At 39.8% G+C, this 14,797-nt stretch overlaps 1 protein-coding gene across 3 annotated transcripts in view; it reads right to left on the minus strand.

Moving 5' to 3' along the window:
* The window catches only part of LOC128692869 (acetylcholine receptor subunit alpha-like), a 440,278-nt gene that overhangs the window by 49,044 nt on the left and 376,437 nt on the right, over nt 1-14,797 (minus strand). For all 3 annotated transcript variants that reach the window (XM_070092139.1, XM_070092138.1, XM_070092140.1), the window contains 3 exons: nt 10,069-10,249; nt 7,490-7,605; nt 5,483-5,651 (listed from right to left, as the gene is read on the minus strand). In XM_070092139.1, coding sequence (XP_069948240.1) covers nt 5,483-5,651; nt 7,490-7,605; nt 10,069-10,249 — 466 coding nt within the window. The remainder of the gene's footprint in view (nt 1-5,482; nt 5,652-7,489; nt 7,606-10,068; nt 10,250-14,797) is intronic.

A 14,797-nucleotide genomic window follows, 5' to 3' on the forward strand; every position in this document is an offset into this window, starting at 1 on the left:
TAGGCGGAGATTGGAATTGTGTGATACGTCGTAAAGATGTGGAGCCTAGAGGTGCGGGGTGTTGTTTGGGTATATTGGGGGATATATTGACCGGGGTGGGGTTAAAGGATGTGTGTGTGGGGAGGGGGAGGGATGGTAGAGCATACCTTCATTAAACGAGGTTATGCGGCGAGGTTGGACCGAATGTACGTGCCTTATGCGGTTACTGTGCGGAGGGTGAATGTGATAGATGTGGTTTTTTCGGATCATAGAAGAGTTGTAATAGATGTGGATATTGAGGGTGTGCCTCGGAGGGGTCCATCATTTTGGAAATTGAATGTAAAGTTATTAAAGGAAGAGGATAGTCTTTTGTCTTTTGGACATATGTGGGATCGTTTAGTGGTAGAAGCACCAGGGGATGTTGCCATGGTTAATTGGTGGGAAATGATAGCTAAAAAACGTATTAATGAATATTATATTAATCGAGGGACGAGATATAATCAGTTACAATACGGTTTTCAAAAATATTTAGAGGGGCAGTTGCGCGACTGTTATGCACAAATTAATGCTAATTATCCTGTTATTGAAATTGAAAGTTTGAAGGAAAATATCCGGAATTTACAAAATGAGAGGTTTGATGGGGAAAGGCTTAAGGGCGGAATTGAGGAGGTTTTGTGGGGAGATCGGCCGTCGGCGTGTGTGTTGCGGAGTCAACACAGACGTCGCAAGGCAATGGAATGGGGTTGAATGTTCAGGTAGGTATGCAAGGGTATAAAGTGGATCAGGTGTTGACGACGACTGAGGGTATGAGTGGGTATATTGATGCTTGGGTTAAGTTGAAAGCACAAAGTGTGGGAATAAGCGAAATAGCATTACAGTCAATTGGAAGGTTTGTGCAGTGTGAGTTGACAGAGCATGATCGATTCGTTTTGGAAGGGCCGATAACGGAGTGCGAGATATGGGAAGCTTTATCCGGGGCGCAATTAGGTAAGGCATCAGGAATTGATGGGTTGCCCAGTGACTTATCTTCAAAGGAGCGTTTTAAAAGGGTTTTTGGTAAGATTATTCAATATCCTTAAGCGGGATCGGGTTTTAGGGGCACAGCAACGGATGGCTGTGGTCGTTCTAGTGCCTAAAGGTGAGTCATTAACAGTCAAAGACTATCGTGCTATTTCGTTATTGTGTGGTGATAAGATTTTTGCAAGAATTTTAGCTAACAGAATAAAAAAGGTCCTGGGTAAAGTGATAGATAAGGGGCAATATGGGGTGCCGGGAAGGTCTATGTATGACGGGCATGGGTTGATTAGAAGTTTTATTGAAGAAAGAGTAAAATTGGGAGTGGGGGGGAAGTGTTGGCTATAGATTGGGAGGCGGCATATGATAGTGTAGAAAGGGAAGCGTTATGGAAGATTATGAGATGGCAGGGGTTTGGAGAGGAAATTATATCATGGGCCAAATTAATGTATCAAGATGCATCCTTGCGGGTGCAGGTAAATGGAAGGTTAGGAGAACAAATTCAGATGAGAAGGGGTCTACGTCAAGGTTGTCCCCTTTCACAAATATTTTTTGCGTGTTTACAGGATCCCTTTTATAGAGGAATTAGGGTCTTATTGGCAGCAAATGGGGTTGGTGACGAAAGGGGTGGGGGGGCTGGCATTGTTGGATATGTTGATGACACAACGATTTTAGTTAAGTGGTAACAGGGATTTGCCTCGGGTGGAAAAGTTAGTAAAAGTTTTTGAAAAGGCTTCTGGGATGTCAATTAATAAGGAGAAAACGAAGTATATGGATCTTGGGGATGGGTTAATTACGTGAGGAATGTGAAGTAGTTGAAAGGTGGAAAAAGGTGGACCAATTACTGATATGTGGGATCGTTTATGTAAGTGATATCAAGTTAGCACAACAAATAAATTCAGTGCGTATTGTAGATGGTGTATTGAAGCGCCTTAGTGGTTTACGAGCTGCACACTTAACTTTGCATCAAAGAGTGATTACAACGAATGTCCTATTATATAGTAAACTTTGGCATGTAGCAGCAATATATCCGATACTTCGTAGCGAAATACAAAGGTTACAAAAGCGCGTTTTTAGATTCATTTGGGGTACTGGAAGCGAATGGTTAGGTAGAGCGGTTGTCACACTCCCGGTTGGCCGAGGAGGGCTGGGTCTTATAGCTGTTGAAAAGAGGATTATGAGTGTGTATTTGAAACGTAGTTATAAGCGGGAGGAGGGGGGCGGGGGCGAGGGAAGGCGGACTTCATAAGATACGTCAGGATATGCAACGGTGGTGGGTGGGTAGGGAGTTCATAATCGGTGAGGCAATGTTACGGGTCATCATAAACATGAGCGATCCTTCACATATTAAATTGGGAAACCTTGATGGGGTGGAAGGTAAGGCAGTGGTAGCAGTGGTAGAAGGGGTTTATCCGATGTATGATTGGCGTAATATCTGGGGGCGTTTGAACAAATTGCGTTTAAAACCTAAAGTACGAGAAGTTATGTATAGATTTTTACATGGGATCTTACCGTCTGGAATGGTTTTATTCCATAAGAGAATACGGGAGGATGGGATATGCAAGGCTTGTGGTGGATGGGAGACTGTTTTCCATATGGTGTATTTTTGCGAATGTATTGAACTAATAAGGGTTTGGTTGGGTAAGGTAATAAGGTTAGTGGGAGGGGGGGGGGTTTGCAGGTGTTGAGGGTTTTAAGCTTAGACATAGGTGGGGTGAATCAAATGGTAGAGAATGCGGTAGGGTATATAATTACGGATTATATTTATATGTCTTGGGCTATGAGAGGAGCGAACGTGTGTGAAAGAATTAATGCATTAACAGCAACTTTTTATAGGACAAAGTGTAGGAATAAGGAGGTGTATGGGGGGAGATAGGAGAGGGATTTAAGTGAGGGTTATAGGAATTTCACATTACAGGATTTACGGGAGTTGAAAGGCAGGTAAGGGGAAGGAAATGGGCTGGTTTCCTAGAATGAGCGGTAGCATGATGAGTTTGTTTGATGAATGTTATATGAGGTATGTCCGGGGTTCAATTTTAACATTATTTGTTATGAGTGTTTCAAGTACAATACAGTTATATTTTGAATTGTCGACTTATAACTGTGTATGTATATGTGTATGTATATGTGTGTGTATATGTGTGTATAATATATATATATATATATATATATATATATATATATATATATATATATATATATATATATATATATATATATATATATATATATAATGTATGTATGTTTACTTTCTTGTATATACCATTAATGGTTTTTCTCATGAACATTTTCAATGATATTCAATACATATTTTCTATGCATATTTATGATTTTGATACAATGTGTAAATGTCAAAATGGCTTTTTATGTTTCAGTTTAATTTACAATGTATTTTTGTAAGCACAATTGATGTGGTGCCAATAGAAGCATAGTGTGTTTTGATATGTTTGTGTATTGTTTTTCTTGTTAATTTGTCTAGATGGTGGCAATACTATGTATGTAGTTTAAGAGTTTTACGAACCTTGAAGTTGTAAGAATGGATGAAGTTATTCGTGGTTGAGTTGACGTAATATTATAAATGACGTTGGAAGTGATTGTGTTCAATTTGACAATATACTTTACATAATTATTTATATGTATGTACATGAATGGTAAATTGAAGTCTGATTTTTAAAGGTGAAGAGTGGGTTTTCCTTTTTTATTGTTCTTTTTTTCTTTATGGTAATACAAGGTTGTATCATGTACACCAACAAATATGGTTAGGGGAATGTGGTAAAATTTTCGTGTTGATTAGACATTTATAATACAGATGGAATACTAGGCTTAGGTTAGGGTAAATTTATGATAATTGTGGAATGTTCTTTGATTCAAACTGCTCTTTATTATGCGAATTTGGGTAGCATGTTTCTACGTATGGCATTATTGAAAAATGTTGAGCTAAATCTAATTGTAGGTACGATGTGTAATGTACATGTGCACACCTGGGCGAGCAGCTGCGCGGACCGTGCAGTTCTCATGGACCTGTATGGTCGGTGTAGGTTTCGCTTGGATGTGTTCTTGACATCATTGGTTCAATTATCCTATATTTCTTTCCGTGCTCTGAGCAGAAGGAATTTAGTCTGTAACGAAATAATGAAAGTATACTTGTATTTTATTATTCTAGTGTAAATTAAGAGCAAGGATGATTAATTTGAGGAAGAGTTAATATAGGTTTGCATGTTTTTACGAAAGTTAACTTATCCACATGTAGCTAGTATAGGACAGTTTTAAGCTTCGGTATCTGATTTTATATGTAGGTAATAGTGGTCATATTTGTTATATTGTTATGTTATTCGTTAATGTTTCAATATCTAATGTAACGTTTTTTCAGTTATTGTTCATATATTGTCATCTTTATGGTTTTTCCTTTTGTCTATTGTCTATTTGTTGGTTTTAAATAAAATATAAAAAAAAAAAATTAAGTGTAGTACAGTATCTTATCAAATAGTATGCCCAAAGCGCCATATGATTATATGTAAAGTCATACTTTAAGATTTGTGTAGGAGACAATCCCCTTAATACAGTTACGTTAAGGGTAAATATTACCACCTAGACACTCTTGTTATTAAAGATCTCAATGTATATTTGGCTGGTTTGCATTTATTCAATTGCAATTCAGAAGCGCTACTGAGAAGCCACCTAATTTTAAAGGATAACTGGACTAGAATTCAATCCGACAAACTGCTACAACACCAGACACAAGCTAGATGGAGGGTGATCAATAAGTTGACCTTCTAGTATTCTCTGGAGATGTCTTCACATAACAGATGTCGCATTTTGTAACATTTGGTTGTCAAACACGGAGGCAGCATTGTCAGAGACGTGAACCAGGAGAGACCGGTATGCTGCCACTGTAGTAGGCTCAAGAGTGATCAGGAAACCACTGTAGCAGCTTCAGGAATGCTCAGGAACCCACTGTAGAAGCTTCAGGAGCGGTCACGTCCCTTCTCAGGAAAAATACACTTGAAATAAGTGGCCACTTTAAAAAAGAGCACAATTTCCTGTCTGCAACAACGTGCTCAGTGTCATAGAGAGAGTGTGTGTGTGTGTGTGTGTGTGTGTGTGTGTGTGTGTGTGTGTGTGTGTGTGTGTGTGTGTGTGTGTGTGTGTGCGCGCGCGCGCGTTAGGGAGGGTTATGAGAGAGAGGATCAGTGTTAGCAAGTATGAAAACAAGCGAAGATACGAAACGTGAGAACGTGAGTTGGTTTCAACACGAGAATGAGGACTAAGCACGACAGGTTAGACTCCTGTAAAGTTATCCTCTGAGGCTCTGCCTATAAGAATCAGCACTAGGTACACGAGAATTGGCACCAGGTACACGAGAATCAGCACCAGGTACCCGAGAATCAGCACCAGGTACACGAGAATCAGCACCAAGGGCACGAGAATAAGCACCAGGTACCCGAGAATCAGCACCAGGAAGAAGAGAATGAAGTATAGCGGAACTTACCTTCTCTCCCGAGTCTGAGGGCAGATAGAAGACAAGTACTGTGAGGAAGGAGATACCCATGCAGGGGATGATGAGGTTGACCGTGTAGAAGAGAGTCTTCCGTCTCATGGTGATGTTAAAAGTGATGTCCAGGTAAGGCTCGTTGCAGCACGTGTAGTACTTCTCGTTCCTGCAACAGCAAGATCTTAGTTACGTCTGCTGGAGGCGCTGGTAGCTGTTGTTTGTAGTGGTAATATTTTACATTGCATGTTTGGTTCTTATAGGAGAGTTAGAAACTTTCAAAATTATTTTTTATACTTTTAAATTTCTTTTAGATTTGAATTTGCTTTCTCCTTAAAAATTAATTTATGCTTTAAAGACAGACAAGTGTATGCTCGAATGTATATGAATAAAAAATAACGTTTATGAATAAAAATAACGTATTTATTTTTAAATGAAGAAGGTAAGGGAAGGTGTATACAGTTATACAAAGCCTTTATTGTATGAAAATTAATTTTCACTGCAGTGTCTGACAAGGTGGATATGGATGAACGATGGTCAGAGCCGACAAGCAGTGAAAAAGTCAATATTTGCATGGAAACACTGCAATAAAGGTTTCACTGTAGTGTTTTCCCTCAAGGTGGTTATGTAATGGTATGAGATGACACGATGGTAAGGACGTACGTTGTCCAAGTGAAGGCTTACACTTGTTATAAGTAACTTTGTACCACAAGACTGTCTGCGTCTTGGTGCCTCTCTCTTCCTGACTGGCAGTGAGGTACTTCCTGCCGTGAGATAAACTGAGAATACTTTGCTTCAGACGATTACAGAATTGGAAAAGAAAAAACGTTCAAAATAGCTTAAATATTATTAGCACTAGACATCGTTAATAAATTCAGAATACGTGTATTCTAGGCCTTGAGAGGCAACACATCACCTGCAGATCTTCCGCCAGCAAGAAAGGGCTCTCTGCGGATGATGAGTTACTTCCGTACCCAGCAATATTTCTGTGAGTTATTGATTGGTTCTTCTGATTTATTGTTCTCTCTTACATTATACCCACCATCTTCCCACCGAGTTTGGGGCCATAAAGAGCCTCCCCCCCCTCAAAGTTTTTATTCCTCCTATAATCTCATGGAACTGTTTTCGAGGTTAATCATCTACTCTAGAATCTACTTGTTGCTGGGTTTTTGTCATCGCTCCATCAGTATCCCTTAGACGTCCTGTCATCCATCACTATCTCTTAGACGTCCTGTCATCCATCACTATCTCTTAGACGTCCTGTCATCCATCACTATCTCTTAGACGTCCTGTCATCCATCCCTCCACTGTAAAGATGATCTCCGTGCAATTCTCCAGTTGCTTCCAGGTAGTTCCAGATCAGGTAAACTGTGATGGCAGCTAGCAGCAACAGCCTGGTTGATCAACAATGGTTTGAGAACCCCTGAGACCTGTCTCACACACGTCGCAGGTATACTTATCCTATTCCTTCATACAACTCACATCCATTCTAAAGCTGACTGTAAACAGTAGTAATTTCGACTGTTGCTTGGAAGGATGGGCTGCTAAACTAAATACAACTTTAAATGTTTTATAACACACTGAAAGAAAAAATTAGCTATGTATTATTATGCAAGTTTGGAAATAAGAATGACATTACAAAATTGTACAGTACACAAACTTGGACCATACACACAAAAAAAATTGCTGTGGAGAGTAAATCATTGCGTACAGGATGCCGAGACTTGGTAATCTTACTGGGTTAAAGAACGTGCAAGAAGGAGAGGGGAAGTAGTAATGGTAAGAAACGAGGTAAAAGTATATTGATAATAGGAAATAGCATCATCACTAGTAGTTTAATCTGACAGCACAGGAAGAGGAATTAAAAGAGGACACAGTGACAACATAGATAACACTCGGGTAATTAGATCGAGAGAACAGGGACACGCAGAGATGTGAGATGGGTGGTGGGGGGGAGCCAGGGGATCAGAGATGCAGCTAAATTCACAGCAGCAGCAACAACAGCACCTGATGGCAGGCACAGCAAGAATGTCCCACTCCACAGACATGTAGAACTCGGTGAGGTCAACACCGATCTCGACGATGGGGTTGTTCGTAACCTCGTCTATGTGTCGTAGATCAACCTGGTGAATTAAAAAACAATTAGTGGTGAAATTAGGTCAAAGATATACATCAAGTTGAAAAAACAAAACATGCTCCCATGTGTTGTACAAATGTCTTAGTCTATCTCTTGGACCAAGTTCTAGCAATGTACTAATTCTCACAGTACCAAAAATGCTCACAAGAACCTCAATATCTAGAAAGTATTCACGATACCTAAAACACAATGTCCACAAAAATCAATTCTCTAAATGTCCACCATATCAAAAATACTGGATACTCTCAATACTTGATACCCCAAAAATACTCAAAATTGCATTACTCACACAATAATACCAGTACCCACAATACTTAATGCTAGCTCCCTGCATCAATACCGGCAATTGCACTAGTAAAAAAAAAAGTTTGTCAGTCTCATCTGATAGGCTTCAAACCCTCAACGACGATAACCTGAAAATGCAATCCCTAAGCGGCTTCAAATTTTGAGGATATCGGTCTCTGTGATAGAGAATGCTTCTTTTGATCAGCTTTCAACTTTCAAACCCGGTGAATCTTACTTAATGAGAGACGTAAATTGATTTGGGGCTGTGCAGGTGCCAATTTGCCTTTTTTTTTAATTGAAATTAGGATTCAAGTTCCCGTGTGATAATTTGTGAATACCTTTCGTTATTGGCTTCAGATCTTCAACGCTGATGAATAAATAAAGTGTAATGAACACTTGTCAATGTTCAGTAATAACCCACATGGAGACAAACTTGGGAGATTAACTGATCTGTATATTTCGACTTCTTTCAACTGCCGAAGAGGATTCCAGAAGGAAGTAGAAATATACAGCTTAATTAATCTCTCGAGTTTGTCTCCATGCGAGTTATTACTGAGCTTCAACGCTGATGTTTTACCGCATTGGAAATATATAAATAACCCGCACATAGGAAAGGGGAGTTTACGACGACGTTTCGGTCCCACTTGGACCATTTGCAAAGTCGGTCCATGTCAGACCAAAACTTATGTCACACTTAAAACTAATCCTTTATGCGGTCACTGACGTAGTGGGAGCTAAATCTCGAGACACCTGACGTTCATATGTTTATACACTAATGTAAGAAGTCGCATGTGTTATCCAAACTTGCTCTTTACTAGTAGTTCCTTCCGGGGTCAGTGCCCTCGCTGCCTGGTTCCAGACCAGGTCTGAGCTCCAGATGCCACATCGGTCCCGCTAACCAACATTTTGTAAGTGGTGGAGGTCCCACCAAGCAACTGGTCAGGCTGACAGTGTTTTAAAACATCCACCAGAGCGTACCGTAATACTGTGAGGTGCACGGTACTGTGCACACCGGGGAACAATGTACTCTGGAAAAATTGGTGTACACAGTACTGTGTACGCCACAGTACCCTGGTGAGGGAAGTACTGTACAGTACACTGTGTACAAGGTAAGGCATATCCAACAAACCTGTTGGTTAAGCATTGCGTACCCAGTCAATGGAAAGTGTATACAAAACGGTGCTCTGTAAACCATAGTACTCTACTGTACGTAGTACTGCAGACTACAGTGTGCTGCACAGTGCCCTTGTGTACACAGTAACGTGTGCACTGCACTAAGTACCTAGAACAAGCAGTAGTAACGTCATCGAAGACTAACCTCAAAATATGCTTACCTCCCACAGTACCTGGAAAGAGACTCCAGCACCTGCAAGGCAATAACCTCAGCATCACTGAATTAAATATTGCCTTATGAGCTCAGTTAAATAAAATGCAGCAGCCATGAATAGTCGAGAGGATAATAGTCTAGTGAACTACCAAATGCTTAAGAACAACCAATAAACACGTGAGAACCATCAAAAGTCACTTTCGCGAACTTAAACGGACCTGTTATCGCACTACCTTCAAAAAAAAAAAAAAAAAAATTCTTGAGAAACACATTATGCAACATTTTATCTTTTCGTTAACTCCCGCAAGTTCAAAAATATTGGAAAGATGCAGTTGGGTAAAGTTTGGCTGCGAGGGCCGTAACGCCAACCTAAAGGCTCTCATACCTCCAGAATAAAAGAAAACACTGAAGACGTTATACGTAAGAGAGAGAAAATAGAAATATTCATCTGAAAGACAACATCCACTCAAAGCAATGAAAACAATCTTGAAACGGTCATACTCCCATGAACAAAGGAAACATTTGCCAAAAAAAAAAAAAATAGATGTAAGTCTCGGAACAATAAAAGCACCTGCCTGGAAGCCTTCGTAATTTCAGGAGAATACGACGAAGAATGTAAAGGCGAGTATCATGTTGCTAGATGTAATGGAAGCATTTGGACTATCATGTCTAAGGACAATGGAAAAGCTGACCATAAAGTCTTCATATATCCATAAATATTTGTAAAATCCGTCTATAAAGCTCGCGTCCAGGAACACGAGCTCCTTTCCACATACCATCGTGCATCAGGGGAAGAAGAAAAAATAGAGTTACGTCCAAGAACAAGGAACTACTTACCTGGAAGCCATCGTACGTCCAGGAGCCAAACTTCATGACGCACGTCTGCTCATCGAAGGGAAAAAACTCTACATCGATCTCACATGATGACTTGTAAATGGCTGGAGGTTTCCACTCCACCAACCCGTCAAAGTGCAGTGTAGCCTTGGTAGACAGAGTCACTTCGAAGTTCCCATCGGCACTGGAAGGAAGAGCGAGGGATGTTAATCAGAGAAGTGATTAGAGGGAACAGTAAGAAATGGGAGGAGAGATTTATTCTTCATGTGAATGAAAAAAATAGGTAGAACCAAATAAACAAGAGAAAGATCAAAGGAAAATGAGAATGGAGACTGGTGAGGAAAGTTCATAACGAGGTTAAAGAATTACTTGAATAAATACGGAGGAGAGTGAGAAGCCAGAGGCTGGACACGGATCGCCTCGTGATCAAAGAGAAGGTGTCCTCAGTATAATATAACCTCGGCCCCACAATGCACCCACGAGGCTTAATATTAAATTGGACCTCCAAACCCTCAAGAGGGACAGGAGCTACAGCTCGACTCAGAATTATAATGCAATCTTGTTAGGTAAAAAGGACACAGATGCAACTAAGGTGACATTTTATTGTGGCAACGTTTCGCTCTCCAGGAGCTTTGTCAAGCCGTTTTCGGCTTGACAGACATACACAACAAACTCCATCACACTAAATATACGCAACAAACTCCATCACACTAAATATACGCAACAAACTCCATCACACTAAATATACGCAACAAACTCCATCACACTAAACATACGCAACAAACTCCATCACACTAAACATACACAACAAACTCCATCACACTAAACATACACAACAAACTCCATCACACTAAACATACACAACAAACTCCATCACACTAAACATACACAACAAACTCCATCACAATAAACATACACAAACTCCATCACACTAAACATACACAACAAACTCCATCACACTAAACATACACAACAAACTCCATCACACTAAACATACACAACAAACTCCATCACACTAAATATACGCAACAAACTCCATTTTACGGCAACAAACTCCATCACACTAAACATACGCAACAAACTCCATCACACTAAACATACGCAACAAACTCCATCACACTAAACATACACAACAAACTCCATCACACTAAACATACACAACAAACTCCATCACACTAAACATACACAACAAACTCCATCACAATAAACATACGCAAACATACGCAACAAACTCCATCACACTCACACTAAACATACATACGCACAAACTCCATCACACTACGCATCAAACTCCATCACACTAAACATACACAACAAACTCCATCACACTAAACATACACAACAAACTCCATCACACTAAACATACACAACAAACTCCATCACACTAAACATACACAACAAACTCCATCACACTAAACATACACAACAAACTCCATCACACTAAACATACACAACAAACTCCATCACACTAAACATACGCAACAAACTCCATCACACTAAACATACGCAACAAACTCCATCACACTAAACATACACAACAAACTCCATCACACTAAACATACACAACAAACTCCATCACACTAAACATACACAACAAACTCCATCACACTAAACATACACAACTCCATCACACTAAACATACACAACAAACTCCATCACACTAAACATACACAACAAACTCCATCACACTAAACATACACAACAAACTCCATCACACTAAACATACACAACAAACTCCATCACACTAAACATACACAAGGACTCAAATATCACATTTGCGAATTTTTTCAAGCGAAAAATAAGATATACAAATCCTGTCGTCTCGTTGCGAGTCAGGTATATAATATACAAAAATTAATATGTATAAAAGTTATCTTGTCTGTATAAAGTTATCTTGTCTGTATAAAGTTATCTTGTCTGTATAAAGTTATCTTGTCTGTATAAAGTTATCTTGTCTGTATAAAGTTATCTTGTCTGTATAAAGTTATCTTGTCTGTATAAAGTTATCTTGTATGTATAAAGTTATCTTGTCTGTATAAAGTTATCTTGTCTGTATAAAGTTATCTTGTATGTATAAAGTTATCTTGTCTGTATAAAAGTTATCTTGTCTGTATAAAGTTATCTTGTCTGTATAAAGTTATCTTGTCTGTATAAAGTTATCTTGTCTGTATAAAGTTATCTTGTCTGTATAAAGTTATCTTGTCTGTATAAAGTTATCTTGTCTGTATAAAGTTATCTTGTATGTATAAAGTTATCTTGTCTGTATAAAAGTTATCTTGTCTGTATAAAGTTATCTTGTCTGTATAAAGTTATCTTGTCTGTATAAAGTTATCTTGTCTGTATAAAGTTATCTTGTCTGTATAAAGTTATCTTGTCTGTATAAAAGTTATCTTGTCTGTATAAAAGTTATCTTGTCTGTATAAAGTTATCTTGTCTGTATAAAGTTATCTTGTCTGTATAAAGTTATCTTGTCTGTATAAAGTTATCTTGTCTGTATAAAGTTATCTTGTCTGTATAAAGTTATCTTGTCTGTATAAAGTTATCTTGTCTGTATAAAGTTATCTTGTCTGTATAAAGTTATCTTGTCTGTATAAAGTTATCTTGTCTGTATAAAGTTATCTTGTCTGTATAAAGTTATCTTGTCTGTATAAAGTTATCTTGTCTGTATAAAGTTATCTTGTGTGAGCTTGGAAGTGAGGGTCAGTGATCTTGACTTGGCTAGCCATATAATAATTCCATTAATTTCAACAGCTGGTAAAATCTCCCCCAGCTGATACGAACAGCTGCTACTGCTGGTGTTAGCTGGTTAATGGGGGTTTGAAGACCATCCACTACACCACTTGAGGGGGAGAAATGCTGGTATTATCCATTGCTGGTGTTATTATCCGATGTTTACAGTATCTGTTCCTATTACCTGATATTATCCAGTTCTGGTATTATCCAGTGGCATTATAAGGGATACTATCCGGTGTTACCTAGCGGTGGTGTTATCCGGTGTCATTATTTGTTATCTAATATTACCCGGGGTTATCCTTATCATGTGTTATCCGTTGATATTAACCAGAATTGTTGTTAGAAACTCAAATACATTCAGGTGCAAACAAGATCATTAAGACCACACAAGAGCGGACAGTCAGGTGCAAATACTAGTTACTCACAAGAGCAGACAATCAGGTGCAAATACTAGGTTCTCACAAGAGCAATCAGGTGCAAATACTAGGTTTTCACAAGAGCAGACAATCAGGTGCAAATACTAGGTTCTCAGAAGAGCAGACAATCAGGTGCAAATACTAGGCTCTCACAAGAGCAGACAATCAGGTGCAAATACTAGGCTCTCACAAGAGCAGACAATCAGGTGCAAATACTAGGTTCTCTCAAGCGCAGACAATCAGGTGCAATCAAACCCACTATATCTTGTATATCTGTTTCTTCTGTTTGTTTTACCCTCTTTCTTTATTATCAAACTTCGTCGTCCTCTTTATCCTCTTGTTTATCATGATTCATTATTTCTCCCGGCCGATCAGTCTTCCTAGATTCAACAATAAAATATCTCGCCTTTATTAGATTCAGTAATAAAGTTGAAGTTCACGGAAGTTTTTTTTTTTTCAGGGATATACCTGCTGACTTGCCAGGTCATTCCACAAGAGCCTGGCTGACTTGCCAGGTCATTCCACAAGAGCCTGGCTGACCTGCCAGGTCATTCCGCAAGTCTGGCTGACTTGCCAAGTCATTCCGCAAGAGCCTGGCTGACTTGCCAGGTCATTCCGCAAGAGCCTGGCTGACTTGCCAGGTCATTCCGCAAGAGCCTGGCTGACTTGCCAGGTCATTCCGCAAGAGCCTGGCTGACTTGCCAGGTCATTCCGCAAGAGCCTGGCTGACTTGCCAGGTCATTCCACAAGAGTCTGGCTGACTTGCCAGGTCATTCCACAAGAGCCTGGCTGACTTGCCAGGTCATTCCACAAGAGCCTGGCTGACTTGCCAGGTCATTCCACAAGAGCCTGGCTGACTTGCCAGGTCATTCCACAAGAGCCTGGCTGACTTGCAAGGTCATTCCGCAAGAGCCTGGCTGACTTGCCAGGTCATTCCGCAAGAGCCTGGCTGACTTGCCAGGTCATTCCACAACAATCTGGCTGACTTGCCAGGTCATTCCACAACAATCTGGCTGACTTGCCAGGTCATTCCACAACAATCTGGCTGACTTGCCAGGTCATTCCACAACAATCTGGCTGACTTGCCAGGTCATTCCACAACAATCTGGCTGACTTGCCAGGTCATTCCATGCACACGAATCGGAAGACTTATATATAGTTTCAAAATCTATTTCTATTACGCTATGTCTCTAGTTATATACTTCTCGGATACAAACAAATATGGCCACTAGTAAACAAAAGCAGACAGACTGCAGCTTTTGTTGCGACCCTTAATTTTGTGTACGTATTACGATCACAGGTGTTGTCTAGTGGCCTGCACTCCTGGCTGTAACACGATACCCAACTTAAAAATGAATAACAGCAATCAATATTATGTACAATATTTACAAAGGATATGTACAGTATGGGATTTTTGCAAACAAGAGACACGGTAAGAACCGCCTTCTACCAGACCTGGGGGTAAGTCTGCCAATGTTGACTTACTAGCGTCCCACATTGCTTCACAACTTTAGCGAGTGTCCGTGTCATTGGCTGGTTGAACCAAGGTGCTAGCATAACGAGGGGCCCCTACTCATTACACT

The sequence above is a fragment of the Cherax quadricarinatus genome, chromosome 38 (genome assembly GCF_038502225.1).
Source record: "Cherax quadricarinatus isolate ZL_2023a chromosome 38, ASM3850222v1, whole genome shotgun sequence".
NCBI classification, from domain to species: Eukaryota; Metazoa; Arthropoda; class Malacostraca; order Decapoda; family Parastacidae; genus Cherax; species Cherax quadricarinatus.